Source organism: Solanum dulcamara, chromosome 7 (assembly GCF_947179165.1).
Source record: "Solanum dulcamara chromosome 7, daSolDulc1.2, whole genome shotgun sequence".
Lineage (NCBI taxonomy): Eukaryota > Viridiplantae > Streptophyta > Magnoliopsida > Solanales > Solanaceae > Solanum > Solanum dulcamara.
The window spans coordinates 960,412-987,192 of NC_077243.1; the positions used below are offsets into that span (position 1 = coordinate 960,412).

At 34.2% G+C, this 26,781-nt stretch overlaps 4 protein-coding genes and 1 pseudogene across 6 annotated transcripts; 3 read left to right on the forward strand and 2 right to left on the reverse strand.

The window, feature by feature from the left end:
* Nucleotides 1–1,255: 1,255 nt before the first annotated feature.
* Nucleotides 1,256–3,451, forward strand: LOC129895897 (protein TIFY 10c-like). The gene is made up of 5 exons (XM_055971680.1): nucleotides 1,256–1,634; nucleotides 1,906–2,056; nucleotides 2,345–2,778; nucleotides 3,000–3,057; nucleotides 3,209–3,451. The coding sequence occupies exons 1-5, from the start codon at nucleotides 1,475–1,477 to the stop codon at nucleotides 3,330–3,332; spliced, it is 927 nt and encodes a 308-aa protein (XP_055827655.1). The 5' UTR covers nucleotides 1,256–1,474; the 3' UTR covers nucleotides 3,333–3,451.
* A 2,206-nt stretch (nucleotides 3,452–5,657) lies between these two features.
* On the forward strand, nucleotides 5,658–11,447 carry LOC129893826 (oligouridylate-binding protein 1B-like). Of its 2 annotated transcripts, none has more exons than XM_055969240.1 (12): nucleotides 5,658–5,915; nucleotides 8,568–8,620; nucleotides 8,828–8,930; nucleotides 9,081–9,157; nucleotides 9,228–9,289; nucleotides 9,404–9,491; nucleotides 9,633–9,711; nucleotides 9,798–9,828; nucleotides 9,991–10,107; nucleotides 10,277–10,362; nucleotides 10,541–10,717; nucleotides 10,946–11,447. In XM_055969240.1, exons 1-12 carry the CDS (start codon nucleotides 5,811–5,813, stop codon nucleotides 11,222–11,224), a joined length of 1,257 nt encoding a protein of 418 aa, XP_055825215.1. In that variant the 5' UTR covers nucleotides 5,658–5,810; the 3' UTR covers nucleotides 11,225–11,447. The 2 variants fall into 2 exon arrangements, with proteins under 2 accessions (XP_055825215.1, XP_055825216.1); XM_055969241.1 differs by having other exon boundaries at nucleotides 5,659–5,915; nucleotides 9,636–9,711.
* A 265-nt stretch (nucleotides 11,448–11,712) lies between these two features.
* On the reverse strand, nucleotides 11,713–16,650 carry LOC129893827 (peroxisomal (S)-2-hydroxyacid oxidase GLO4-like). Of its 2 annotated transcripts, none has more exons than XM_055969243.1 (12): nucleotides 16,532–16,650; nucleotides 15,597–15,855; nucleotides 15,400–15,524; nucleotides 15,265–15,311; nucleotides 14,916–14,993; nucleotides 14,701–14,825; nucleotides 14,465–14,522; nucleotides 14,043–14,105; nucleotides 13,736–13,805; nucleotides 12,988–13,088; nucleotides 12,109–12,213; nucleotides 11,713–12,003 (listed from the first exon to the last, which is right to left on the reverse strand). In XM_055969243.1, the coding sequence occupies exons 2-12, from the start codon at nucleotides 15,737–15,739 to the stop codon at nucleotides 11,824–11,826; spliced, it is 1,095 nt and encodes a 364-aa protein (XP_055825218.1). In that variant the 5' UTR covers nucleotides 15,740–15,855; nucleotides 16,532–16,650; the 3' UTR covers nucleotides 11,713–11,823. The 2 variants fall into 2 exon arrangements, with proteins under 2 accessions (XP_055825218.1, XP_055825217.1); XM_055969242.1 differs by having other exon boundaries at nucleotides 15,597–15,750; nucleotides 16,532–16,640.
* A 1,894-nt stretch (nucleotides 16,651–18,544) lies between these two features.
* On the forward strand, nucleotides 18,545–22,086 carry LOC129895464 (peroxisomal (S)-2-hydroxyacid oxidase GLO4-like; annotated as a pseudogene).
* A 267-nt stretch (nucleotides 22,087–22,353) lies between these two features.
* LOC129893857 (peroxisomal (S)-2-hydroxyacid oxidase GLO4-like) lies at nucleotides 22,354–24,859 on the reverse strand. Its single transcript, XM_055969278.1, has 11 exons — nucleotides 24,762–24,859; nucleotides 24,562–24,686; nucleotides 24,421–24,467; nucleotides 24,211–24,288; nucleotides 23,994–24,115; nucleotides 23,803–23,860; nucleotides 23,375–23,437; nucleotides 23,054–23,123; nucleotides 22,862–22,962; nucleotides 22,617–22,721; nucleotides 22,354–22,533 (listed from the first exon to the last, which is right to left on the reverse strand). Exons 1-11 carry the CDS (start codon nucleotides 24,857–24,859, stop codon nucleotides 22,354–22,356), a joined length of 1,047 nt encoding a protein of 348 aa, XP_055825253.1.
* Nucleotides 24,860–26,781: the final 1,922 nt, after the last annotated feature.

A 26,781-nucleotide genomic window follows, 5' to 3' on the forward strand; every position in this document is an offset into this window, starting at 1 on the left:
GCTTGTCTCACCCAAGTTGGGATTGATATAATATAGTCCCTTTTGACTACTACAACAACAACATATCCAGTCTCCCTAGGCTACAGAATAATCTTAATAATAAATAGTAGGGGTTACATAAATTATATAGTATTAAGTGATAATTACATTTTATTCCTGTTCTTTTTTAAATTACAAAAATTTCTTTAATTTGATGGAATTTGAATACATTCTAAAATGTCCCGATAAATCACGTCTCGATTTCAAATACATCCTTGAGTAGAGATTTTTATATTTTTTTTCAAATGATAGAGAATTTTAGAAAATATAATAAAATAAATTGTATATTTAGGTAAAAAATTTTCTAATAAATATGCATTGGTACTTGTCCTTTTCATAATTTGATACAGTACTTTTTTAGAAATGATTTGTCAAATTCAATATGTTTATCAAAAGTACTCAAAAACACATTTTTAGATGAATTAGTCAAATATAAACTATTTTTTTAAAGAAAAAATAAATACTTTTTTGGAAAGCAATGTTAATAAATGGAAAATTATGCGAATAAGCAAATATATACTAGTTAATTAGTTAATATTGCTATAATTTAGCTAATTTATAATTCGTCACTAACATTTAATTACAGTTTGAATTTGTATAATTCACACATTTGTATAATTTAAAATTTGTATAATATAATTTGTATAACTTTTGTATAATGTAGTTTTGAATAATATAATTTATATAACTGTTTAAAGTTCAAATATTTGTGTTTGTATAAATTTATTATTTTGAGTTTATACACAAATAACTCAATTATTCATGTATTATACAAACTCACGAATTATATAAATTCGTGAATTATACAAACAAAATAATTTAAACTATAACTACAATCTTTAAATATGCATATTATAACTAAGAAATCTAATTAAATTTATTATAATGATTATTTTTGCGAATTTTTTCTGTTAACAAAAGTGGTACTCAAAATAAATTATAATTGTTCTTATTTGGAAAGGGGTAAACGTGCCAAGTATGAGAAGCATAAGGACTAAATCATAATAAAATCTAGTGGAATCCACAAAGTTGTAATTTTTAAAGCACGTTTTCCCTATAGCCCCATTATCTATTGCCGACCACTATATTTGAATTTCTCGCCTCCAAAATAGTCATAATTATTTTATTATTATTTTTTTCGAAGCAAATAAAACGTGTTTAATTTAAAGTTGTGTAAAAAGTCTATCAAGCATGAATCGTTGGGGATGTTATTTTGCAGACACCAAAAAGCTGAGTGTAGTAATTTCCTTTATCTAACCCCACCTTATCATGTCAAATTCTCTACCATAATATTCACATGTTCCTTCCACTTGTCTCCTTTTTCTTCTTCTTCTCTTCTAAATAACTTCTCCAGCTACCATAAAATAGCTCATAATCCTTCATTTCAGTTTCTATCAATTTTGAAGAATTTTTAGGGATTTTCTCGTCGGAAAACATGTCAAATTCGTGTGACGCCGGTCGGAGGACTAGAAACGGCAAGGCGCCGGAGAGATCGAGTTTCGTTCAGACTTGTAACTTGTTGAGTCAGTTTATTAAAGGGAAAGCTACTATTAGAGATCTGAATCTCGGAATCGCCGGCCAATCGGGATTTGCAGGTATTTTTTTGAGAACTAATAGTATTTCTAAGAGATCTAGTTCATTTATAGAATTTCCGTACTTAGAATTCTATTTTTCGTTGATATTTTAAGCTGAATTTGGAAATATGTGAATTGTATATTATATTTTGGGGAAGTGTGCTCCGAGGAAGATCTGGTATTTTAAATTGGAGAAAAATAGAATACAAAAGTTTTAGAAGGAGAAAAGAAAGTAAAACTGCTGCAAAGCTTTCTATAATTTCTCAATTTGTACTGTGCTCTTCTCTTCCAGGGAAAACTGAAACTGCAACTATGGATTTGTTAACCGTCATGGAAAAGCCATCTATTGATCTAACAAAAGAACAAGAACACAAATTGGTAGATCTTGTTACAACAGAGTTTTCTAGAGAGAAGGAGACCACCGGAAATGAGCCCAGCACGAGGTTCGTCCTCGTATTTTAACCTGTTGCAGCAACTAATCTAGTTTATTTTCAAGTTACTAATTACACTTCGTATGAACGATTAATAAGAATAAGTTTGTCGCTAGAAGTTGAAAGTTGAAACTCTTGCATCTTTCCCTTTTTAGTCTTTTCTGTAGTCTGAACCAGAGAATTTTTAGTATTTTAGTCAGTTGACTGCCTGAGCTAGTCTGAACTGCTTAACGGTTTAATATAGTGAATGTGTAGAGTACTAATTTCACACGCTGATTTGTGTTTGATTTCCTTTTTCAGCAAAGAGGCACCTAAGGAACCCAAGGCAGCCCAATTGACTATGTTTTATGATGGTAAAGTGATCGTTTTTGATGATTTCCCAGCTGACAAAGCTAGAGCAGTGATGTTATTGGCTAGTAAAGGATGTCCTCAGAGCTCATTTGGCACTTTCCAGACTACAAACATCGACAAATTTAACACATGTGCTGCTGCCCCTGCTTCTTTGACAAGTAAGAAGACTGATTCTGTGGCACCAAGCCAACAGCACCTGCAGATTAAGCCAGGCTCTAGATCTGCTGCACCGCAACAGCACCAGCACCAGCAGCCACTCCATGTTTCTAGTAGTACTAAAACTGATCAGCTTAAGCCCGGATCAATTTCTTCAGCACCCCTAAAAGAGCAAGAGCAACACAAGCAAATCCAGTCACAGGCTGCCGGAACTAGCGGTAGCTCCGGTGAGCAAATCACTTCTTTTTCATTTTATATGGCAGTATTTAGCTACACAGATTATAAGAAAGATAGACAGACGATTGTGGTCTTAAACCATATTCTTTTCTTAAACAGACCAAAGAGAATAGTAGTAGTATAAAATGAAACAAGCTAGTACTACTTATGCTGCATAGCAAAAATTTCTGAGATTGGTTCTCTAATATGCATCATATCTTTGTTTTTTCAGAGCTACCTATTGCAAGAAGATCTTCACTACATCGGTTTCTTGAGAAGAGGAAAGATAGGTAAGCGGAATCTAAATTTGTGGCTATAGCAGAAGTCTTTTGCAAGCAGTTTCTGACTATATATATAACTTAAAACTCTTTTTAATATATGGTAGCGTTAAGAAGAATCTCACTTCTTTTCCTTTCACTTTTTTTTTCCTGTCTAATTCAGGGCAATTCTTAGAGCGCCATATCAGGTTGTACATAACAATCCATTACCATCGTCTTCAAATAATAATGGTGAATCATCCTCCAAGGATAGCGCAGATCAGCTTGATCTCAATTTCAAGTTATAGCCAAAACTTCACTTTCGTTGTTGCAATTCCACAAGCTCTTTTTGGTTGACTATTGTATAAGATAGTAATACTAAATATATATTTAGATCAGTGATTTGAAGAATTATTTTTCCAGCACAGCTTAGCTTACAGATCATTTTTCTTATATTAATTATTGTTTATTATTACCTACCGAATATTTGGACTTTTTTGATTATTAAATTAGAATGCGTAATTAATTTGATTTCCCATTTTTCACGATTCACTTTCATGAAGGTGTGAAGTTCTCTATGAATCTTGTCAGTGTTATTACTGTTTTCGTACTCCTATTTTTTGCAAAAAGAACCACTAATTTTGATTGTGGCGGAATGGTAAGTATATTTTCATCCTTATCTATAAGTTTTGAATTTGATCTTTGGGTATAGAGTCACTTTTGGTAATTCCCAAAGTAAAACTTTTCAGCTTATATTTACGTACTGAACAGGGGTTGGAAAACTACAACAACAACAAATTCAGTATAGTTTTATCATGTGTGGTTTGAAGAGGGTAGAGTGTATGTAGCCCTCTAAATAAAAATAATCATTTTGCAAAATAATTTTGGAGGAAACTGCAAAATTGATGAGTGTTTTGACATTTGTGAGATGGAAATACGAAAATATCTTTCTTTCCTCATAAGTGTTTGGTCCTAAAAGGCCTGATGGCATGTGAAACTTGGCCTGATGTACTAATTTCGAGCGATTTACTTTCATTTCTTTCCTGCAATATGAACTTGGAAAGAAGATGCACACCAAAGAATTTGAGTATCCAATTCGAGATGAGTGACACAATTGATCGATAAGGGTTTAATGTATCTCTAATAGATAAATGATATGTAGCTCGTTTTATACATGGAATACAAGTATCACTTTTGTCTAGAGAATAAAGGGTGGGCCCCGCTTTCACCCTAAAGCAGAGATAGCCAGATAGGTAGATTATATTTAGGCCTAATAATGCATAGTCAGTTTGAAATAATTTTAGTGGCTCTCGATCGATTCATTAGTAACAGTACCTTAAATGATATTGTTCTTCCTAAAAATATACGAACATATTTATGAAAAAATTATTAGAAAAAATATTTTTTAATAAATAATTATTAATTTTAGCGATACTTTTTATTTATTATTATTTATAGCAATATATAGCAATATTATGATATATCTACTATGTATTAAAAGTAAATTATGCATGCAATATAAATGTATTATAAGTGTTTTAAAATATATTATACTTATTTGGTAAGAAATTGATACAATGTATTATAAGTGTATTAAAATATGTGATAAATATATTATCCATGAATAAAACTTGTATTATATGAGTTTTATAAATTATTTTTTCTAATATGTATTAAAATTATATTATAAGTGTTTAGTGAAAAAAAAATTGTTATTGCTATAAATGATAAATATTTTCTTAATGTAGTACATTTATGTAAATTCCCTTTTCTTAATTCTTGAAAAAGTACACCTCCAAATCTGAAATGGATTCAACCAATGTTGGCCCAACAAGACATCAATGAGGCCGGACCAACTTGTGGAGTTCGACAAACAAGTCCGGCACAAATCTAGAGAACTTATTTCAGTTCTCAACGTACAAAAATAGCAAAAAGCCCATGGACTATTGTACAAACAAACAAAAAAAAATTACTTGATTGAGTGCTTTTTAAAAATTAATTATTGAATTTAATAATATTTTTTTATTTATTACCATTTATAACAATATATAATAATATTATGATAAATCTACACTTGTATTAAAAGTGAATTATGCATACAATATAAATGTATTATAAATATTTTAAAATATATATTATGTTTGTGTAGTAAGAAATTAATATAATATATTATAAGTCTATTAAAATATGTGATAAATGTATCCTTCAAAGAGCCAATGCCAGCGACTCCTGTAAGCCATAAAGCGACGGGCCCAAGGCCAGGATCTGAAAGAGAGGATTCACTTTCTGAAATTCCGAAAGAAGGCCAAATAGTGTCTCATCCGACATTCCCATTCCGCCAGTTTTTGGCGGCTTTCACTTTCAACCCGATTCACCGCCTACGTGCCCTTTACATTATCCATTTATAAAACTTGTATTATATATGTTTTATAAATAGTTCTCTGCAATATGTATTAAAACTGTATTATAAGTATTCAGTGAAATTATTTTTTTATTGCTATAAATGATAAATATTTTTTTAATATTGTATATTTACGTAAGTTCCAACAAACAAAAGGCCCCAAAAAAGTAACAGGGTCGGTGCAGATAGCCTCGCTCATCTATAAATAACTCGACTACAGTCTTTTCTGTCATTTAATTCTCTTTTTTCCTTTCTTTTTTTTTCTTTTTTCTTTTTTTTTTCTTCTCCTCCTTCTGGGAGACCTTCTCTTATATCACCGTGAGGTCACCGGAAACCCTATCAAGCCGGTAATTATATCTCCGATCTCGAAGTAGTAGCTGAGAAAATGCTGAATCAGAGGCTAAAACAAGAACAGCAACAAGCCTTGATGCAGCAAGCTCTTCTTCAACAACAGTCCCTCTATCACCCTGGCTTAATAGCAGCTCCTCAGGTTCGTTTTCGTTTATGTTGAATTTTCCATTTTGTCGTACATTTTTGGTTAATTTGTTCGTGTTTCAAACTTTACGTTGGTCGTTCTAGCTCTCTAGGTTTTGTTTCCGTCAGATTAATTGGTATTTGAGGTCAATGATTTGATGTACTTTTTGTGGTGGAGTTCATTGTATTATGTTTTCTAAAACAAACTTGAAACGGACCCGTTTTGTTCCCTTTAACTTATGGTTTTGTTTTGACATGATATAAACTTAGGGTTTAGATGTATAATGTGTATTACTGAAACAACTTAAAGATACTTTTAACTTCCTGTAACATTATTAGCTTTGGGCCAAATTCCTATGTTTCCCCCCCAAATTACCTCACATATCATTAAGAGTACCCAACACTTTACAAGTAACTTGTTTTCCTTTCTACTTTCTATGTGACCTTGCTTGCACACACCAACAATCTCCTCTTGAACTGAATTCCACATCACCCATCACCATTCATGGGCTAATTTGGTAATTAATTGTTGCCACTCACATCAATGGAATAGCACCAAAAACACCAGCTTCTTTTGTGTATGCGTCTTCAAGGCTATGGACAAAGTAGAAAACCGACCTGTAAACGCGAAAAGGCTCTAAGTCAACAAAACAAGTATATCAACCAACAAAAAGAAGGCAAAACCAAATAAATCAATTACATGAGACACCATGATTCAAGTGGAAAACACCTTCATATATGATAAAGAGTAAAAACCAAAGCTCCACTAAATCAATCAATAAGAGTTACACAAGTTCTCTAGATAGACCACAAAACAAGTTTCAAATGAAGAGGAACAATGGATACACGATCACACCAAAACTAGAGAATAAAAGGAGAGCTATCACCTATTCATGAGCTAATGTTCACGACCCAGAAATTGAAGCTACAAACTGCAAAATGTTAATCTCCACCGTTCAGGTAGGAAATACAGTTCGAACCGGACTGTCTGAACAGGAAGCTTTTTGGAGCAAAAGATACAATTTTCTCTAACATAAAACCTAAAAAACCTCTACAACTCCTTTCCATAAGAATATAAGACCCTTTTTATGTCTGAAAATATAAAAGAGAAATAGAAAAGGTTTTTTTGAGGATTTTATTAAGAGAAGATTGTGTAAAAACATTTCGTTTTAAACTACGTTTCCCGACTCATTAACCGTTGGATTGTGCTCAAATTTGAACTAGGGTTCTCAACTCTCTGTTCTTTGACCTGAATAGTGGAGATTGGATTGTATGATCTGTAGCTTCAATTTCTGAGTGGTGAATGAGTGATTTTTCTCCTTCTCTAGTTTTGGTACAAGTTTGTTTTTGTTGCTCTTAGTTTGACTTTTGTTTTGTGACCAATTTAGTAGGAGTCCATAGGATTTGGGACCTAATTTCAAGTCCATAGGATTTGGGACCTAATTTCAAGTTCTGATTTGAAATCAACGTTTGTTTATGAAATCTAAACAAAATTTGTACTTTAATTCAACATGGTTTGAAATCATGTCCAAATGGGCCCTTTGAGAATCTTTGTAACTTTTGTTGATTGATTTGGTGGAGTTTTGTGGGTTGAGGTCCACTCTTCACATTGAAATGTTTTCCACTTAAATCTCTTGTGCATTTGATTTATTTTGCTTTGCCATATTTTGGTGGTGGTTGATGTACTTGCTGTTTGGATACTGTTTGTTCTTTAGTTGTATGTCTTATCTTGGTTCAAATAGTTTGGGAAGTTTAGACTTGGGTATTTCTTGCGTTGCTACCCTGTCGTTCATTTTTAGTGCTTGTTTCCCTGCATAACGTTCTATTGACTGCTTTATAGAAGTTTTTTCTTCATATTTTAGTTTATGAAAATCCACATGCTTCTGGGTTGATCTTCTTTGACAATAGTTAATATTTCTACGTTCTCGCTCTTTAACATTTTCTTCTACCTAATAACTATATCAAAAGTGAAAAAGAATTCTTTTCTTATAATTATCTTGTAGTTCTAAAAGTAGCTCATAACTTTTTAAGTATTTTATGATTAACTTAATTGGTTAATATGACTTAACATATCACCGGTAGTCATTTATAATCCATTAGTCTACGCATACCCGTATTTTTTCCACCTTTACAAATGAGTTGTCCTCAGTATTACTTTTTTCAATAAGTAGGTTTCCATGATTTCAAAAAAAAAACTAGCTTCTTGGGGTACAGTATCTATGCATTTCATTGCTTCTGAAATTGTGTTCATTTAGGAGTTGCATGTAGCGTAATTCAAGGAGATAATTTTTGAGTTGGGGAGCTATCCTTCTTTATCGAAATGTCTTGTTACTGAAGTAATGAAGTATATATATATATATATATATAAAATAACTCTTATGTTAGTAGGGGAATTATCCAGATTCATTAGAGTGGGCCATGAGTTGGTCTGAATTGACTTTTACCAAACAGCTCATTAACATTTTTTCTCTTCAAGAATTAAGTTAACAAAAGGAATAAAGTGGCTGTGTGTGAGTTGGTTTGTGTGTAGAGTAACTATTAACCAAGACTGACGAAAGGATACAGCATCTTTTACTTGAAAACATTTATTTCCTGGGGTTTCTGACATGTAGTTTGTATTTTATTTATTTAACCCCTCTCTAATTTATATGTACGTGCTTTGATGCAGATACCAAGTGGAAATCTACCTCCTGGGTTTGATCCAAGTACATGCCGCAGCGTGTGAGTGTTATTTTAGATTATTAATTGTTTGCCTTCTCATTTATATTGGCCTGTCTTAATTTTTACATGACTTTGGTGACAAGTTAATGCTCTTATTATTGTGATTTATATACTGGAGGTGGTTCTTATAGATACCGATAGTTTTTCCTTTGTTTTCTTTTTCCTCTTTTAAAAATTCTAGTTTTTCTCATTTATGAGAAAATGCAGGTATATTGGGAATGTTCACCCTCAGGTGTCTGAAACTCTTCTTCATGAACTTTTTTCATGTACTGGTCTGGTTGAAGGGTGCAAACTTGTAAGAAAGGACAAGGTACATCTTTTCTCCTCATGCAACTTGACGACATTCTCTGTGGCTACTGTTTAATATGTTTTATAGGTGTTTTCCCTTTCTTCTCCTTGTGATATCTAGGCATTTTTCTATTATATGGCTTTAAAATTGATTTTGCTTTTTCTCGTGCAGTCATCTTATGGTTTTGTTCATTACTATGACCGTAGATCTGCTGAACTCGCAATAGTTACTCAAAATGGAAGGCACCTGTAAGTAGGCTTATTAGCGCTATGTTTTGCTTTAGGCCTTTTTACTGAGGTTCATACCCTTTGTTTTCAGGTTTGGGCAGCCTATTAAAGTTAACTGGGCATATGCTAGTGGACAGAGAGAGGATACTTCAAGTGCGTTCAGTTCCTGTTTTAGTATTAGTGCAATTTGTGATTTTGCATTTAGTTCATTATGTTGCGTGGGAGTTTGGGAATTTGTGTAGTAATTATATATATTTTTTTTTGTAGGTCACTTTAATGTATTTGTTGGCGATCTGAGCCCAGAAGTTACTGATGCCATGTTGTTTGCTTGCTTCTCTGTTTACCCTAGTTGCTCGTAAGTACCTCCTCCTAGATGCCTCCCTCTGAAGGTGCTCTGTCATGGTCAATATATATTTACTCTAGTCAAATACAACAACACAAAAAAATAGTGTACTTAAATGTGTATATCCAGTGGCTAATTATCCGTTCCAATTAGTAGTGATGCTAGGGTAATGTGGGATCAGCAGACTGGGCGTTCTAGGGGTTTTGGATTTGTTTCTTTCCGGAACCAACAGGTATCCTTTTATCTATATTTGGTTTCAGATTATCTCTCGGGTAATGCATGATTTGTTCCCATTTAATCTTTGTTGATCTTATCCAGGATGCCCAAAGTGCAATCAATGATTTAACCGGTAAGTCGCCATAAAAGTTTTCTGCATTCAGTTAATTTATCACTGATTGATGCACATGTTGGATTATTCCAAAGCAATTGAGAACCAGATGATTTTATATTACCCTTTGTATTTATCTTGTTCCTTTCCAAATAGCTGATTGCTTGTGTTATATGCTATAAGGGAAATGGCTTGGTAGTAGACAGATACGTTGTAACTGGGCTACAAAAGGTGCTAATTCTAATGATGAGCAGGGTTCAGAAGCCAGAAGTGTCGTGGAATTAACTAATGGATCATCAGGTGTGTACAGCTTTCGAACTATAAAGACAAGTCCTTAAATTTGATAAAGAGAATTATCCAGAACAAGCTAGTGCTCGGTTTTGTTTGGAAGGTGGCTGGATTTCAGTGGGTTTAATTCTTCTTGAAATTGATTCTGGCCTTCTTAATGAATACCGGCTTCTTGTTGCAGAAGATGGTAAAGATCCAGCAAACAGTGATGCTCCTGAAAACAACCCACAATATACAACTGTTTATGTGGGTAATCTTGCTCCCGAGGTAAGATATTCTTCTGACACCTACCTTTCTGAATTCTGCCTGTAAGGGAAACAGTATATGGTGTGTGAGACCTTTAGGAGTAAACCATGAGGGTGCCTTTGCCCTAGCCCTTGGTCAGGTCTTGAAGGTACCATTGTGCTTTTGGAAGGACTTAGTCTTTTACTTTCATTTGTTTCAGGCGACACAACTCGATCTCCATCGCCACTTTTATACCATTGGTGCAGGAGTTATAGAAGAAGTTCGGGTTCAACGTGATAAAGGATTTGGTTTTGTAAGATACAACACTCATGATGAGGCAGCTTTGGCAATTCAAATGGGAAATGCCCAATCAATTCTGTGTGGGAGACAGATCAAGGTATGCATCATTCTACCTGATGGCAGTTTTTTCCAGTATTCCTTTTTTGCTTTGAGAAGTTCATGCTGTATTGAATCATGATATGCTCTTCTAATATTTTAGAAATATATAGGATGATACTTATCAAGACAACATGTAGTTGTATCTCAGCTCTAGGAGTGTGTGTTGTTATCGATTCTATTTGATCAAAACAATTTATGCTCCACTTTCTCATTTGTGTGTTTCCAGTGTTCTTGGGGTAACAAACCAACACCACCTGGAACTGCCTCGAATCCTCTTCCACCACCGGCCTCTGCGCCATTAGGCCTCACTGCCACCGATCTTTTGACTTATGAACGACAGCTAGCTATGAGCAAGATGGCTGGTGTTCATGCCCTCATGCAACCTCAGGGTCAACATCCTCTGAAGCAAGCATCAATGGGAATGGGTGCTTCTGGAGCAAGCCAGGCTATTTATGACGGTGGTTTCCAGAATCTTGCTGCTCAGCAGCTCATGTATTATCAGTGATGTGCAGAAATTTGGCTTGACATTTCGTTGCCTTTGTTTAGACTAGATGAGTTTTTTTTATAAACGTCTAGGTTTTCTTATGTTCTGTTTTGAAATCAAGGCTTGGTAATGCGGTACTCACATGTATGAATAGTATGAGGTGCATGTTGTCTTTTATTTAGTAGGGTGAGTGTATACTGCGAGTGCTACATTTGCTCCATTATTCATGTTCATATTTTCTTCATGCAGCAGTAGCATAACATTTTGAGAGAGTTTCGTATTTCAAACTTAAATGAGTTTTTCCATCTTCATACTACATTCAAATGGTTGTTTTGTTGATGCAAATCTTGGTTAATGTTTGTACTGTTGAAACTTTGCTGAATATGTTTCTACATACATTATGTTTATAAATATGAGAATCAGCCTTAACAGGTTTGAAGTGAATTTCTATCAAGTTTGTGCTTCGTATGTATCGTCTAATCCTGTTGAAAATAGTCCCAAAGAAAACATTTTTCATCGGAAAAATTTCACTTGAAAAATTGCTTACGATTTGACACAATTGTAGATTTGGAGCTAGGCCCTGAATTTAAGGGATATACTTAGCTGCTTTCAGGATGAAACTACATCCTACAAATAAGCCTTTCTTTCTCTGTTTTCACATGGCTTCTTGTTATGTCATCGACACTGCAGCAGCCAGAAAGAGCCATTGTTAACTCAAGTTCATTCTTGAGCATTTGAATAACCTGCTTTACCCCGCGCTCCCCCTTAGCTGCCAGGCCATAGACAACTGCTCGACCAATCTGCAGTAATAAGTTTTATACTAAGAAAAGGCCTAATCCCTTGAAGGAACAAGGTAGAGCTTAGAAACTGAACGAATAGCAGGTTAAAATTTCAAATAAGTTCACCAGGACAGCTTTTGCGCCAAGTGCTAAGGCCTTGAATATGTCTGTTCCTCGCCTCACTCCTCCATCAAAATATACTGGAACTTTACCTTGAACAGCATGGACAACCTGAAACGGTGACACCATTGAGATATGTGGATATAATACACATGTAAAATGATTTGTGTCCGCTTGGACCTGTGATTCAAGTTTGGATTTCTAATCCAATTTTTCTTAGATATCCAATCAAATACAAAGGATTAAAATCGTGAAATCGAAACACATAGATGACTCCAATAACTAGCTTGATGTAAGGACCCTATTCATCTTGCTGTGGAACTCAAACGCGACAGGAAGCTGAATTCAACCATGTCCAGGACTCCTTGCTACACATTTGATAAGTCACAAAACTTTGATATTTCCTCCAAAGTATGTTATATCTTTAAGTCTTAGCAAGTAAGATTATAAAGCTTCCTCTTTTTTACTTTTTCTTTCCAGAAGCTATAAACATAAAACTGAAAAGTCCATGGAATCCATTTTTACTTTGAGAGTTCTATATTGACAAACTTTTCTGCTTAAATTGTTTACAATGGCCTAATATGTTTTATTCAATGTGGTATGTGCAATATTTTTACTTTTTCTTTCCAGAAGCTATAAACATAAAACTGAAAAGTCCATGGAATCCATTTTTACTTTGAGAGTTCTATATTGACAAACTTTTCTGCTTAAATTGTTTACAATGGCCTAATATGTTTTATTCAATGTGGTATGTGCAATATTTTTTCTGATCGGTCATGTGCTATGCCTAATATTACTGTTAAAAAGTCTAAAAAGTTAAACCATTGAATTTACCAACATTCTATAAAAGATAACATTAAACATATCAGGATGATAGGGAATAACCTCTTCAAGAACAGAAATAGTAGCTGGAGCATAATCTAGTTGCCGAGCTCCATGGTTAGAGACAATAATTCCTGCAACTCCTGCTTCAATCGCTTTTATGGCTGCAACAGAAGCATATGCCAAGTCCTTAGAATACTCGATTAGTGACAACAACAGGAAAGCCTCAATCACAAGTTAGTCGGAGTCAGCTATATGCATCCTTGCTATATGTTTCGCTCAATTGAACCCATCTCATTCCAATATCAATAAATTAGGTTCTCTGTATATCCTATTGACATACCAATAGCTAACAAGATTAAAAAGACTTCTAGCATGTACTAAAAGGTCTCACCTAATTAGTGAGACCTTGAGGTAGGAAACTTTGGATTGTTGTAAGAATCTTAAGATCCACCTCTACCACCCTCTTCTCTAGTCGAAAAAACAAAAGATGAGCGGAAAAAAGGAGAGTTTATTTTTGAGAATGATGGCAAATGTCTGGAAGAAACCTCTTTATTTTTGAGATTTGTGACTATATTTCCTATCTTCTTCATGATGTTTGTCTGTACCACTATTTCCCTTCCCTGTTTACTTGACTGCAGTTACTATCAGATTTTTGTATTAACCATCACTTCTGAAGTTTTCCAATATGATTTACAAATTAACGCCAACCTCTTGCTTTCATGATCATTTGCTTAGCACGTGCTCTTAGATACATAATCAGTGCACAAAACTAAATTATGCAGATATCTGAGGGTCCAGTGGTAGTTACCATCTTCAGAAGTCAGAACGCCCTTAATCAGAATCGGCAATTTAGTAATTGATTTTAACCATGCTATATCCTGCAAAGTTTTTGGATTATAAAAGGTTCAAAAAAGAATGCAGTTGATCATATTTGTATTTGGTAAGAAATAAGAATCTGATTCTTCTATGATGTATTTTGTAGCTCAGCAATTTTACTTATTTTGATACACGTTGACATCCTCAACCGAAATGTTTGTTCTGGGACCAAGAGTGTTTATCATCCTGTGTTCTCATGTGGTAGTAAGGAAAAAATGAATAAACTTTAAACTTTGTACCTTCCAACAAAGAGAAGCATCAAAAGTTCCAGCAGCAAAGGCTTCAATATTTGAGCCCTTGTCCTGTAGAGTTTTATTAGTAGATCGATCAGTAAGCATGATCTACACCATTTTCAAGTTGATAGATCTATGAGGACCAATGAAATTTCTGCATATCAAACTAATGAACAAGAACATGAATGCATATGAAGCAGAAGTACATAGAAGAGTACATTGCTTGCATGAAAAATGACCTCGCGTTTGGTACTCAAGGAACTTTATTTTAGGAGTGATGCACCAGATTTAGTAGGAAAAAAAAAGAGCAAATTATGGGCATTTCAATAGGAGAAGATAAATTCTGTTTCCTAAAAGAGCTTCAAATTCTCCTCCTTCAGTTTAACAAGTGATTTGTTTGTAAAGCCAGAATATGTAGTTTTACTTACAGAAACATATTCAGTTGATATAAGACCTTCGAAGTTCTTCAACTGAGGTGCAACCATCCTGCAATTGTGACTCTTTTCTCTCTAGATCAAACAGGATTACCAAAACTACACGAATTCTATAAAGTTTCTTAAAGTGCTGAATGATGAAACTGATTCCTAACCAAATAAGATTGAAGAAAAACGACGAAAAGGATTTTAACCACACTTGAATGACATCGAAAAGATAAATAGCTTACTTATTCTTTATATCTGCCTCCCTTCTACCAAGCCTCGGAGTATCAGCTGTAAGAATAATAGCCCTAAACCCGTTCTTCTCAGCTCTATGTACCATAAGTGCTGTTATATCCCTTCTTTTGTAAACCTATTGACAAAAGAAATATAACATTCTGTTTGAATACACAAAAAGACAGTAGAGATACATGGAGATCATGATAGTTAAGAAGAAATTTACGTATATTTGGAAAAAGCGAACAGCATTGCAGCTGGAAGCAACCTCCTCCACTGTGCAGGTTGACATGTATGACAGTCCCTATAACCAAGAGAACTCAGTATCCACACGCCAGAGTTGGAAATTGATCTGCTTTGGAAAAATATTACTCTCTCCATTTTAATTTGTTTGTTTGGTTTTGACTTGACCACGGAATTTAAGAAAGTAAAGAAGACTTTTGAATCTTGTGGTCTTAAACTAGAGATATATAGAAAGTACCAAAATATCCTTTAATCTTGTACTCCTAGAGGTATTCTTTTTGAATCGGACTAAAAAGGAAAGTAAGATGAACCAATTGAAATGGAGAGAGTACCATAATAACATCACATGCTGCAGCTCCTCTCGCTGTTGCAACTTCTCCTGGCATAAATACAACAGCTTTCTGGAATCAGAGTTACATAGTATGTTCAGCTAAGCGACTAGGGTGCAAATTGATTTAATTACAAACCTTCGTGATGTGCCAATTTATGCATGGCCGTTGGGGCAATCATAATAGGAGCTGACGTCTTGTGACCTAGTATAGTAGTTGACATGTCTATTCTGCTCACATCAACAAGTACTCTAGGCCGAATACTGAGTTTTTGAAAGGTCAGTAGTGATAGATATCTGTGTGGCCAATTCAACAGCGAGAAATTACAAACTCACGTGATTCTACAAAATGCTTCTACATTTTCTTTAAGGGTGTGCTGGTCCTCAGCTCCTCCAGTATAGTAGTCATAGTACATCTTCGGAAGGGCTCGTCCAGCAAGCTCCTGGAATTCATTCACATTAACTGGTTCCCCTGCCATTTAGCCTGCACCTGCAAAACACGAGCACGCATACGTTGCATTCCTCCCATTGTAGAGCTTTGATCTTCTCTGCTTACTCGAGTGTCAAAACAGGGTCTTATACTTAGATGCGAATCCTGAATATTGCATTTATGGGTTCTAAATTTTAGAAAAGTTTATGCATATCAGGTGAATTTCTTAGGATAAATACCAAAACTACTGGGTCCTACCTAACCTGTAACTAAAATTCTAGCTCCGCCCTTGTTATACAACAACTATGAATCAAGAGACTCGGAAAAGTGTCAATCTTTTCATCCCAAAATAACCAGCTTTAGGTCAAACTGTTTGAGCTATTACTTATTAGTGAGGTCAGAGTTTTCATACACCCTTATTGATCTAAAAATGTACACCCTCCGTTTCAATTTATTTGTCTTTATTTTTAGTTCCAACTTTCGAGGTGGCACGACATGTTTAAGTTCACATAGTTAAAAGAACATTTTAAGATCACAAGATTAAAAGATTTTCTTTACTTTTTTTAAACTCCATTCTAAGTCAAACCAACCAAACAAACTGAAACAGAGGGAATAACAAATATTCCTTATGAGAAATGAACAGTTCGTGTGTTCAATCACTCAAATTTGTTTAGGTATAGAACGAATCCTTTGTAACAAAGAAGATAAACTTAAGATGAAAGGAGTAGCAATAACTATGACCATTTTATAATTCAGATTCAAACAATATTTTGGGAAACGGATCAAAATATTACAGTACAGCTCCAGAAATTAGAAAGAAAAAAAAAGATTTTCTGATTACCTGCAAATTACAGAGAAGAGTTGCGCACTTCTCCACTCCCTCTCTTCTTCGTTGTAGTTGAAATTAGAGAAAAGTTGCGTTGAAATTTTTTTAACGCTTGGAAGAATTGTCCATTTAGTTAAAATACAAGAGATATAAAAGTAATTTTTATGATCAAATAAAATGGCTTTAAGCACTTACAAATTTTTTTTAGAAATCCTAACTTTTTATTTTTGACTGACTTGACTTTAAGAACTTTATGGTTTAAAGTTAGCATTAGACAAACAAATCCAAAAACTAAAAAGGGCTTTCAATCCAAACGGGCTCTCAAACAGGGTAGAAACCAGAAAAATCCACAAGAGGTGAAAAAAGTTTATAAGATATTCTAAACAACTCATAAGTAAATTCTAAAACACCATAAGATTTTCAGATAAACAAAAATGAATTTTCAGGTTTAGTTTTTGTTGTTGAAGAAGAATAAGAAAAAGTTAGACTTACAGTGTATTGGCATGTTGAATATCAGCTTCAAGATGGGGGCGGGTCAACTTACATTTGGGTATGGTTTAAATTGGATGAGTTTTTTTAATCCTAGCCGTCCACTTGTTCCTCTGTTATTTATAAGGGCAAATCAATACCAAAAGTATAATACGAGGGTTATATTTAGCTATAACAAAGGATATATTTAACCTATTTCTAATAGTACAGGGTATATTTGATCCTTTTTCATAAAATGAAACAGAGGGAGTAATTCTTAGCTTGATTTTTAAATTTTTAGATACAAAAACTTGGGTGTGGCCTAGTGTGAGAACTATGAAGTTTTACATTCAAATCTAGTGGACGTTGAATTAGTGAATGTGCGCGTGAGCTAACCAGAACACCACAATTTTGCGGACTCTCCTGCTAAAAATGAGAACTAAAATGTAAAAGAGTTTTATTTGGATGGCACAAAACTGTGAACTCTAGGGTAACCTTATCCGCACCTAGAACATCAAATTATATCAATTTACCATGATTAAATGAATAATGAGATGATAAAATGTTTTCAATCATAGTTATATAATTAAAATATGATTATGTATAAACACATGTAATGCATTTATTGGTTTAGCTTGGCCTCTCATAGCTTGTATAGTTGTTCTTCTTTCCTTCCGTGTCAACCAAAGGGAGGGGTTGGTCGAGAATCTATATAGTTGACATTTTTAGGTATAAAGTGCCTTATGCATCAGTGGGAGAGTCATAAATTTTGCTAAGATAAAATGTAATTTTTAACATAAGCATATTTTTTTATATATATATGATATAATTTTTTGACGAGTACATAGGATTAAACTACATCCTACATAGGAACCTTTCTCTCTGTGTTAACATAGTTTGTGGTAATGTCTATTCTACTCACATCAAGAAGTACTCTTAGACGGATACTGAGTTTGAAAATTAGTTAATAGTAACAGATATCTGTCTGTGGCCAATTCAAGAGCAAGAAATTACAAACTTACATGATTCTATGAAATGCTTCCATATTTTCATTGAGTGTGTACTGGTCCTCAGCTCCCCCAGCAAAGAAGTCATAGTACATCTTTGGAAGAGCTAGCTCTTCAAATTCATTCACATTAACTGGTTCACCTGCCATTTAGCCTGCACACATGAGCATTCGTATCTTAAATTGGCTCATAGATGTAGCTTAAACTTAGAAAGACTTTTGAATTTGGGGTCCATACTCACACATAGGGATAAGCCTATTTCCCAAAAGTCCTGTTTTTACAACTTAGAAACTCACAACTCAAATTAGCTCATAGCTGTAGAGATAGCCTTTTGAATGCAGGGTGCATACGGCTATTTTCCTACAGCTATGATCTGTGAGCTTCTAAGTTATAAAAACAAGAAGGTGGAGATACTGGAGAACTGAACTCCTCTCTGTATCCTACAGGTACTAAATATTTTTGCCCCCAAACCTCAAATTCTGCTCTCAAAAGAACCAAAATTCTACAACGAGAGTGATTTAACATAGGATTGCTCGTGTTTGCAGGCTAATAAATGGCAGGTGAACCAGTTAATGTGAATGAATTTGAAGAGCTAGCTAGGCAAGTTCTTCCAAAGATATACTATGACTTCTTCGATGGAGGAGCTGAGGACGAGTACACACTCGAAGAAAATATCGAAGCATTTCATAGAATCATGTAAGTTTGGAATTTCTTGCTCTTGATTCATATGGCAATAAAGATGGTAGCAATGCTAACCTTTCAGAAACTCAGTATTCGTCCAAGAATACTTGTTGATGTGAGAAGAATAGACATGTCAACTGTTATACTCGGTCACAATACATCGGCTCCAATTATAGTTGCCCCAACTTCTTCGCATCAATTGGCACAATTGGTTCGGATAAAATAAATTAGTAAATCTAGTCTGGCAGCTGAACATACACCCCCACCGCATAGCTCTTATTCCAAAAAGCTGTTGTATTTATGCCAGGAGAAGTTGCAACAGCTAGAGGTGCTGCAGCATGTAATGTTATCATGGTAATATTTTTAGTTAATGGTCAAAAAACACACCTAAAGTATCTTGATTTTTCAAGTTTCATACCTGAACTAATCAAGTGTGTGAGTTTCCCTACCTGAATTATCACCAATAATTTATCAAACCACCACCCAGCTGTCAGTTATTCCCTTTTCCTATCTGGCATATCACCATCGTGTTTTGATAAATAATTGGTATAGTTTAAGTAGGAAACTCGCACCTAATAGTTCAGGCATGAAACTCGAAAAATCGGGATACTTTAGGTGTGTTTTTACCCTTCCCTCTAATACTTTCGAAAAAACAGATCAAGTTTGAATTCTAGTATGTGGAAGCTGAATTATCTTGGATATAGGGATTGGCATTTACGTCTACATCCACAATGGAGGAGGTTGCTTCAAGCTGCAAGGCTGTTTGCTTCATTCGGACTTTCGTCACTAATAATTCCCAACTCTCATGATCTCCATACAAATTTTCTGTTTTTTGTGTTCTATAATAGATAGGTAATTTTTTTGGTTTGTCAATAGCCTTTCAAGAGAGAGATAACAGCAAATATGGTACAGAGAGCTGAACGCAATGGGTTCAGGGCTATAATTGTCACTGCTGATACTCCCAGGCTTGGTAGAAAGGAGGCAGATATAAAGAATAAGTAAGTTGTATATCCAATTGTAGTCATTCAATTCTAGCTAAAACCCTTTTCATGATTCATCTTCATTCTTATGCGGAAGTAGTCAGTTTCATCAGTCAATACTTGAGGAATTTTATAATATTGGTAATCTGTGTTGATCTATTAAGAGAATTAATGCAGGATGATTGCACCTCCTTTCAAGAACTTTGAAAGTCTTATATCAACTGAAGTTGTTTCTGTAAGTAAAACCATAAACAATTATGGCTTCTACTAAAAGCAATTATTAGACTAATTACATGTTAAGCTAAAAGGAAAAACTTGAAACTCCTTAAAGAAACTTAGTTTGCAGGACTACAATGTCTCAAATTAACTGGTTCCTCCTACTATAAGCATTATTGTTCTCTTTTATTAGTTAAATGCCATAATTAGTCATCGATATATCAACTTGAAAATAGTGTACACTAGGCTTACAAATAAGATTCTGCAGGAGAAAGGCTGAAATGTTGAAGCTTACGCTGCAGAAACTCTTGATCCTTCGTTTTGCTGGAAGGTACAAAATAAAATTTATGCGTTCCTTAATACTTGCCACATGAGAAGCGTGGTCCTTGAATGCAAATTTTGTTGAGGCTGTCAACATATGTTAAAATATATAAAATTAATGAGCTTAAAAGTACATTAGATCATATCTAGTTTCATAGTCTTCTGTAACCCTCACAATCTCCAAAAACTTTGCAGGATATAGCATGGTTAAAATCAACTACCAAGTTGCCAATTCTGATTAAGGGTGTTCTCACTTGTGAAGATGGTAATAATTTTTATGTCATATACATGTTTCCATGAGGTTTTCTCTAAATTCTATATATGTTTCCATGGAACACACTGAATATTTGAGATGTTGTTTTAACGTAAGCACATTCCTAATCGTCAAAGTTGATCATGGTTCTAGCAAGCTTCTTCTTCACTTTTTACATGATAGGAAATACTTCAATATGCCTCATCAAAAAGAAAAATAACTTCAATATGTTTAAACATATAGTATAAACTTGATTTTGCTATCAAGTCTCACCAATTGAGCATTTTGTCCAAAGACTTTTTTCCTACTATTCTTTGAGCAACGAAAGCAATTGAAGTAGGAGTTGCAGGAATTATCGTCTCTAACTACGGAGCTCGGCAGCTGGATTATACTCCAGCTACTATTTCTCTTCTTGAAGAGGTGATTTTCTTCCTTACATGTTTGATGTCCTCTTTTTAGCATATCTATTGGCTTCCATATATTCCTCCTTAATTTCCAATGTCTTTAGGTGGTCGATGCTGTTCAAGGTAAGGTTCCAGTTCTTCTTGATGGAGGAATTAGGCGAGGAACGGACATATTCAAGGCGTTAGCACTAGGCGCAAAAGATGTTCTGGTGAGCTTAATGATTTGCAGAAATGAATTTAATTTATAAACACTAAGAGTGTAATTTTTTTTTTATATATTCCTACAGATTGGTCGACCGGTCATCTATGGCCTGGCCGCTAAGGGAGAGACCGGGGTAAAGCAAGTTATTGAAATGCTCAAGAATGAATTGGAGCAGACCATGGCTCTTGCTGGCTGCTGCACTGTGGATGGCATTACCAGAAGCCATGTTAATACAGAGGAAGAAAGGTTCCTCTGTAGGATGTAGTTTAATCCTATGTTCCTCTAAATAAATGGCTTATTAGCCCCAAACTCTACAATCATGTCACATCTTGCTTTCTAATAATCTTCTGTGTGCAGTGGCATTTCTGCTCTTCTCCAATAACTAAATCCTTGTATAAGATTGTGCTAAATTCCTTATTGTACCTGCAGTGGCATAGCCACGTACAACCTGCTTTTGTCAGCATGACAGCAAGCACGGACTGGGTCCTGGTACTATCCAAGTGCGAAGAACCCCGGAGGTGACTGACAGGTGATCCGTCCTTTCTCCCCCTTTCGTCATAAGGCGTGGTCGCAAACATTGTCCAATGATTCATGAAAACATGCAAAGAGCAGAGTGATCTCTACGTACTTGTCCAGGACCGGTAGTCCAATAAAGGGTCATCAGTTGAACGTCTTTCATCGAAATATTATACCAACTTCATATGTCAATAGTTATAGTCTATACATATATATTAAATTTTAGTAAAATTTATGGTTTTGTCATTAGGTACCTGCACTTGCCGGTGTGAGACACTTCATATTTTTAAAATGTCAAATATATAGATATTGGAACTACCACTCCCTCTGGTTGACACTGAAGGAAAGTAGAACACTCTACATGCAAAAGGCATTGAAATATGCACCTATTTTGGATATGCATTAAACTCGATATCCGCTATGAAAGACCAGACTAAACCAATAGGTGCACGAAAAGTGTTTGCACATAGTCTAGAAATAACTTTTGTGGTTGAGTTAACCAGAAGTTCATTTCTTTATTAGACTTCACCCTGTGTTACACTAGGGCCAATTGACTCATGGAAATTAATCCTCTCTTGTGTTCAAATCTTGTTTTGCATGTTTGGAAAGACTTGAATTACTTTCCTGCAGTTATTTTGTAATAAAACTATACTATTGTATTCCATTTTAATATCTTAACATCTGAAATCGATGCTTTAAATAGCAATATCGCAATTGAACAACATTACAAGCAAGATGTGACATGATTGTAGAGTTGGGGCTAGGCCATTTTATTTTAAGGAACAGAGATTACATCCTACAAAGGAACCTCTCTTTATCTGTCTTAACATGGCTTCTGGTAATATCATCCACACTGCAGCAGCCAGCAAGAGCCATGGTCAGCTCAAGTTTATTCTTTAGCATTTCAATAACTTGCTTTACCCCAGATTCTCCCTTAGCAGCCAGGCCATAGATACCCGGTAGACCAATCTGTAGGAATATACAAAAATAATAATTATTTACAATATCAGCGTATAAAAGTTAAATCCATTTCTTTATATCATTAAGTTTACCATAACAGCTTTTGCGCCTAGCGCTAACGCCTTGAATATGTCTGTTCCTCGCCTAATTCCTCCATCAAGAAGAACTGGAACTTTACCTTGAGCAGCATGGACAACCTGAAACCATTGGAAATTAAGGAGGAATATATGGATGTCAATGTACAAGCTAAAAAGATTTCAAATAACATATTTCAGCTTTCAATTAAAAAAGAATTCAAATGAGCTCGTAATTAATTCAAACATGTGAGGAAGGAAACCTCTTCAAGAACAGAAATAGTAGCTGGAGTGTAATCTAGTTGCCGAGTTCCATGGTTCGAGACGATAATTCCTACAACTCCTGCTTTAATTGCTTTCATTGCTGAGGAAAAAATTAGTATAGGCCAGTCACTTGGTAGGAGAATTTGAAGTTTTATATGCAAATAGCTAAGGTTCAGTGATAATAATTGTACCATCTTCACCAGTGAGAACGCCCTTAATCAAAATTGGCAACTTAGTAATTGATTTTAGCCACGCTATATCCTGCAAATATTTTTGTGGAGTGTGAGAATTAAATAAGATAGTAGATCATATTTGTACTGAACTCTAAAAACTATGAAGCTAGATCTGATCCTTCTCGAATATAAGGTACTTTTTAGCTCAGCAATTTCACATATTTTAACATATGTTGACACTCGAGAAATTTGAGTTCATGTATTAAGGATTGTATTTCATCATATCTTCTAACGTGGTAAGTATTAAGGAACACGTATATTAACTTTTTAATCTTGTACCTTCCAGCAAAGTGAAGGATCAAGAGTTTCTGCAGCATATGCTTCAAGATTTGATCCTTTGTCCTGCAGAATTTTATAAGTGGATTAGTAAGCATAGTCTACACTAGTTTCAAGTTGACATATCTATGACGAGTTGATTTCTTTGGGCCACTCAACTAATAGTAACTATTATCTCAGAATGTCACTTTCTTTGTTGAAGAAATTGGACTAAAGAAGAAAGGTGACTTTCTGAAATAATTACTATTAACTGAGTGATCATTTGGAAAATCAACCCCTTCTATGACGAATAATGGAATTTTTGTGTATTCCTACGAACAAGATTGCTTCTTTAAGGGAGTTTCAAGATTTGCCTGTTTCAGCTTAACATGTAGTATTTTGTCTATTAATTGTTTTTAGTAAAAAGCCAATATATTTATGGTTTTACTTACAGAAACAACTTCAGTTGATGTATGACCTTCAAAATTCCTTAATCGAGGTGAAATCATCCTGCAATTCCTACTCTAATTAGTAGATTAACACAGTATTACTAAAATGAAATTCTTTAAGTACTAAAATGATGAAACGACTTCTTCCGGATTAGTATGTAAAGAATTCAAGCATAAAAAGATATACAACTTACTTATTCATATCAGCTTCCCTTCTGCCAAGCCTTGGAGTGTCAGCAGTGAGAATTATAGCCCTGAACCCGTTGCTCTCAGCTCGACGTACCATAAGTTCTGTTATATCTCTCCTTTTGTAAACCTATTGACAGAGAATAAATTACCTATCTGTTACAGAACACTAAAAATCAGTAAAGATATCTGATGATGATGTGAGTTTGGAATAATAAGAGTTACATATGTTTGAAAGAAGCGAACAGCATTGCAGCTTGAAGCAACCTCCTCCACTGTGCATGTAGACATAAACGACAATCCCTATATTCAAGAAAGCTCAACATCTATATGTTGAAACATAATATAATTCAAGTAATAACAATATAAGATTTTAGATGAGACTGTCATACAATTTCAACAATCCACGAGTTTATTTCTCAAATGGCCACTCACCATGATAACATTACATGCTGCAGCACCTCTAGCTGTTTCAACTTCTCCTGTCATAAATACAACAGCTTTTTGGAATAAGAGCTACGCGGTGGGGGTACGTTCAGCCAATAGACTAATATTACTAATTGATTTTATCTGAACCTTCAGGATGTGCCAATTGATGAGAAGCAGTCGGGGCAACTATAATTGGAGCCGATGTCTTGTGACCGAGTATAACAGTTGACATGTCTATTCTGCTCACATCAACAAGTATTCTTGGCTGAATACTGAGTTTTTGAAAGGTTAATAGTAATAGATAACTGTCTGTGGCCAACTCAACAATGAGAAATTATAAAACTTACGTGATTCTACGAAATGCTTCAACATTTTCTTTGAGTGTACTGATCCTGAGTGTCGGAAGCACTTTTGGAGAGTTCAAACAACATAGGAAGCTTAGCATGATAAGGAACTAAGCCATAATATTTTTCAGATTCAGATATCACATCATGTGATAGGACGAGTAATTAAACACATTACTTCTTTTTTTTTTGGTAGAGAACATTACCCAATCAACAAACAACAAACACTAAATTTGTAAAAGCAAAAGTTGAGATATACTAGTAATATAATTAAGTGCTCCTTCTGTTTCAATTTATATGGCACAGTACTAATTTCGAAAGTCAAACAATTTAACTTGATCATGAATTTAGGCAAAGAATCTTTTAATTTTTTTGACATAAAATTTATATATTTGAAAACTGCTTAAAAATATTTTAAGTCATAATAAATATCAATTCAAAATATTTAAAAGACATGAAAAATTACGATAAAATAAACACTTGTTTGAATCTCGAAATTTGAAAGGTGTCGCACAATTTGGGATGAAGAGGTGAAATGTCTATGTTCAATTCTTACCGTCATCCAAAAGCATTCCATAGCATAGATGGGGACAAATCTATCTAACATTGATGTTACATGTTCGGCAAACTCAATAATTTTGACTCAGACCATATACTTGTGTTAACATTGTTTTTAATACTTGTGTTAACATATCCACTTAACTTAAGATTAATTGCCTATTTTGAATCCAGTTATCATCCATAAACTTAAAATCTTGAATCTTTCTACGTTGAGAAAACAGAAGTTGAGATCAGAATTTGATTATTTTTTGAAGTAAAAACATTGAATGTTTGTTGTGTAGAATACAGAGAAGAGTTGACGTCTCCGCCCAATCCCCTGTGAAGCTCACTGCTCAATTAGCTAATGGCTGTTGTTGAACTTAGACATAATATTTTAAATTATATTTGCTGCCACACACAATCCACTTAAATGACTGTTTTAACACAATTTGCAAATGCTTAGCAGCACCAATTTTATGTGTGATTTTTTGGAAGTTTCTGTTTAAATTATTGCTTTACACAATATACAAAATCACGCATGATCCAAGATAGATTACAATAATAAGGCAGTGGGAGAAAGTGGTAAATACGAAACTTTACACTTAATACAATTGAGACCTGTTTGTATAATTAAGGGAGATACATATTTTCTCTCTGTGATGAACAGATGCTTGTAAAAACGAGCAATTTTTTTTTTTCGAAATTTGATCTGAGCTTTTAATATGAATATTGTATATATGTGCTTAGGTATTCAATTGGAACACATAGTAGTTTGAATGTATTGTTTATGTATTAAGCTTAATTTAAGAAAAAACTACCTAATTGTATAAATATTCCTACTAAATACTAATCATAAAGATTGAAACCTAATTAATAATTTCGTATTAGATTTTTAACCAGATACACCATTCCTTCAAATTTTAAGTCAGATACATGTATTAATGATACTAAATACATGTATCCTTGATACCAAATACATTGGGAGAGTGGCAAGCGAGAGAGTCAGTATATCATAAATACATATGAATCACACTAGATACATGTATCTGGGATACCGGATACATTTCATATATATTCTGAAATACATATACATAGGGAGAGGGCAAACGAGAATGCAAGATAAGAAAGAGACGAGAGAGATAGAGTTAGTGTATCCTAGACACATGCGAATCATCCTTGCATATAATGTATCTAGAACAAATTACATCTAATTTAATCTGCATATTCGAGATACACGTATTTGAGTGCGCAAATATATATGTATTTGGTGAAGTAAATATGGTGAGGAAGGCAATTTCAAAAATTAAAGTGAAGACACGTAACTTGAACTAGTGAAATTTGTATGGGAAATTTACATAAATGTACTACATTAAGAAAATATTTATCATTTATAGCAATAACATTTTTTTTCACTGAACACTTATAATACGATTTTAATACATATTAGTAAGAATAATTTATAAAACTCATATAATACAAGTTT

Bases quoted from the DNA above. Each gene is read 5' to 3' on its own strand.
- LOC129893826 (XM_055969240.1), top strand. From the start codon at position 5,811: ATGCTGAATCAGAGGCTAAAACAAGAACAGCAACAAGCCTTGATGCAG. The intron at 9,290-9,403 runs GTGCGTTCAGTT...TTTTTTTTGTAG, and splicing joins ACAGAGAGAGGATACTTCAA to GTCACTTTAATGTATTTGTT. The intron at 9,712-9,797 runs GTATCCTTTTAT...GATCTTATCCAG, and splicing joins TTTCTTTCCGGAACCAACAG to GATGCCCAAAGTGCAATCAA.
- LOC129895897 (XM_055971680.1), top strand. From the start codon at position 1,475: ATGTCAAATTCGTGTGACGCCGGTCGGAGGACTAGAAACGGCAAGGCG. The intron at 2,057-2,344 runs GTTCGTCCTCGT...TTCCTTTTTCAG, and splicing joins GGAAATGAGCCCAGCACGAG to CAAAGAGGCACCTAAGGAAC. The intron at 2,779-2,999 runs GTGAGCAAATCA...TTGTTTTTTCAG, and splicing joins CGGAACTAGCGGTAGCTCCG to AGCTACCTATTGCAAGAAGA.
- LOC129893827 (XM_055969243.1), bottom strand. From the start codon at position 15,739: ATGGCAGGGGAACCAGTTAATGTGAATGAATTCCAGGAGCTTGCTGGA. The intron at 14,994-15,264 runs GTACTCTCTCCA...TCTTGGTTATAG, and splicing joins CAGCATGTGATGTTATTATG to GGACTGTCATACATGTCAAC. The intron at 14,523-14,700 runs GTAAGCTATTTA...TCACAATTGCAG, and splicing joins GAGGCAGATATAAAGAATAA to GATGGTTGCACCTCAGTTGA.
- LOC129893857 (XM_055969278.1), bottom strand. From the start codon at position 24,859: ATGCTAAGCTTCCTATGTTGTTTGAACTCTCCAAAAGTGCTTCCGACA. The intron at 24,116-24,210 runs GTAACTCTTATT...CTCTGTCAATAG, and splicing joins TTCGCTTCTTTCAAACATAT to GTTTACAAAAGGAGAGATAT. The intron at 22,963-23,053 runs GTACAATTATTA...TTTTTTCCTCAG, and splicing joins CGTTCTCACTGGTGAAGATG to CAATGAAAGCAATTAAAGCA.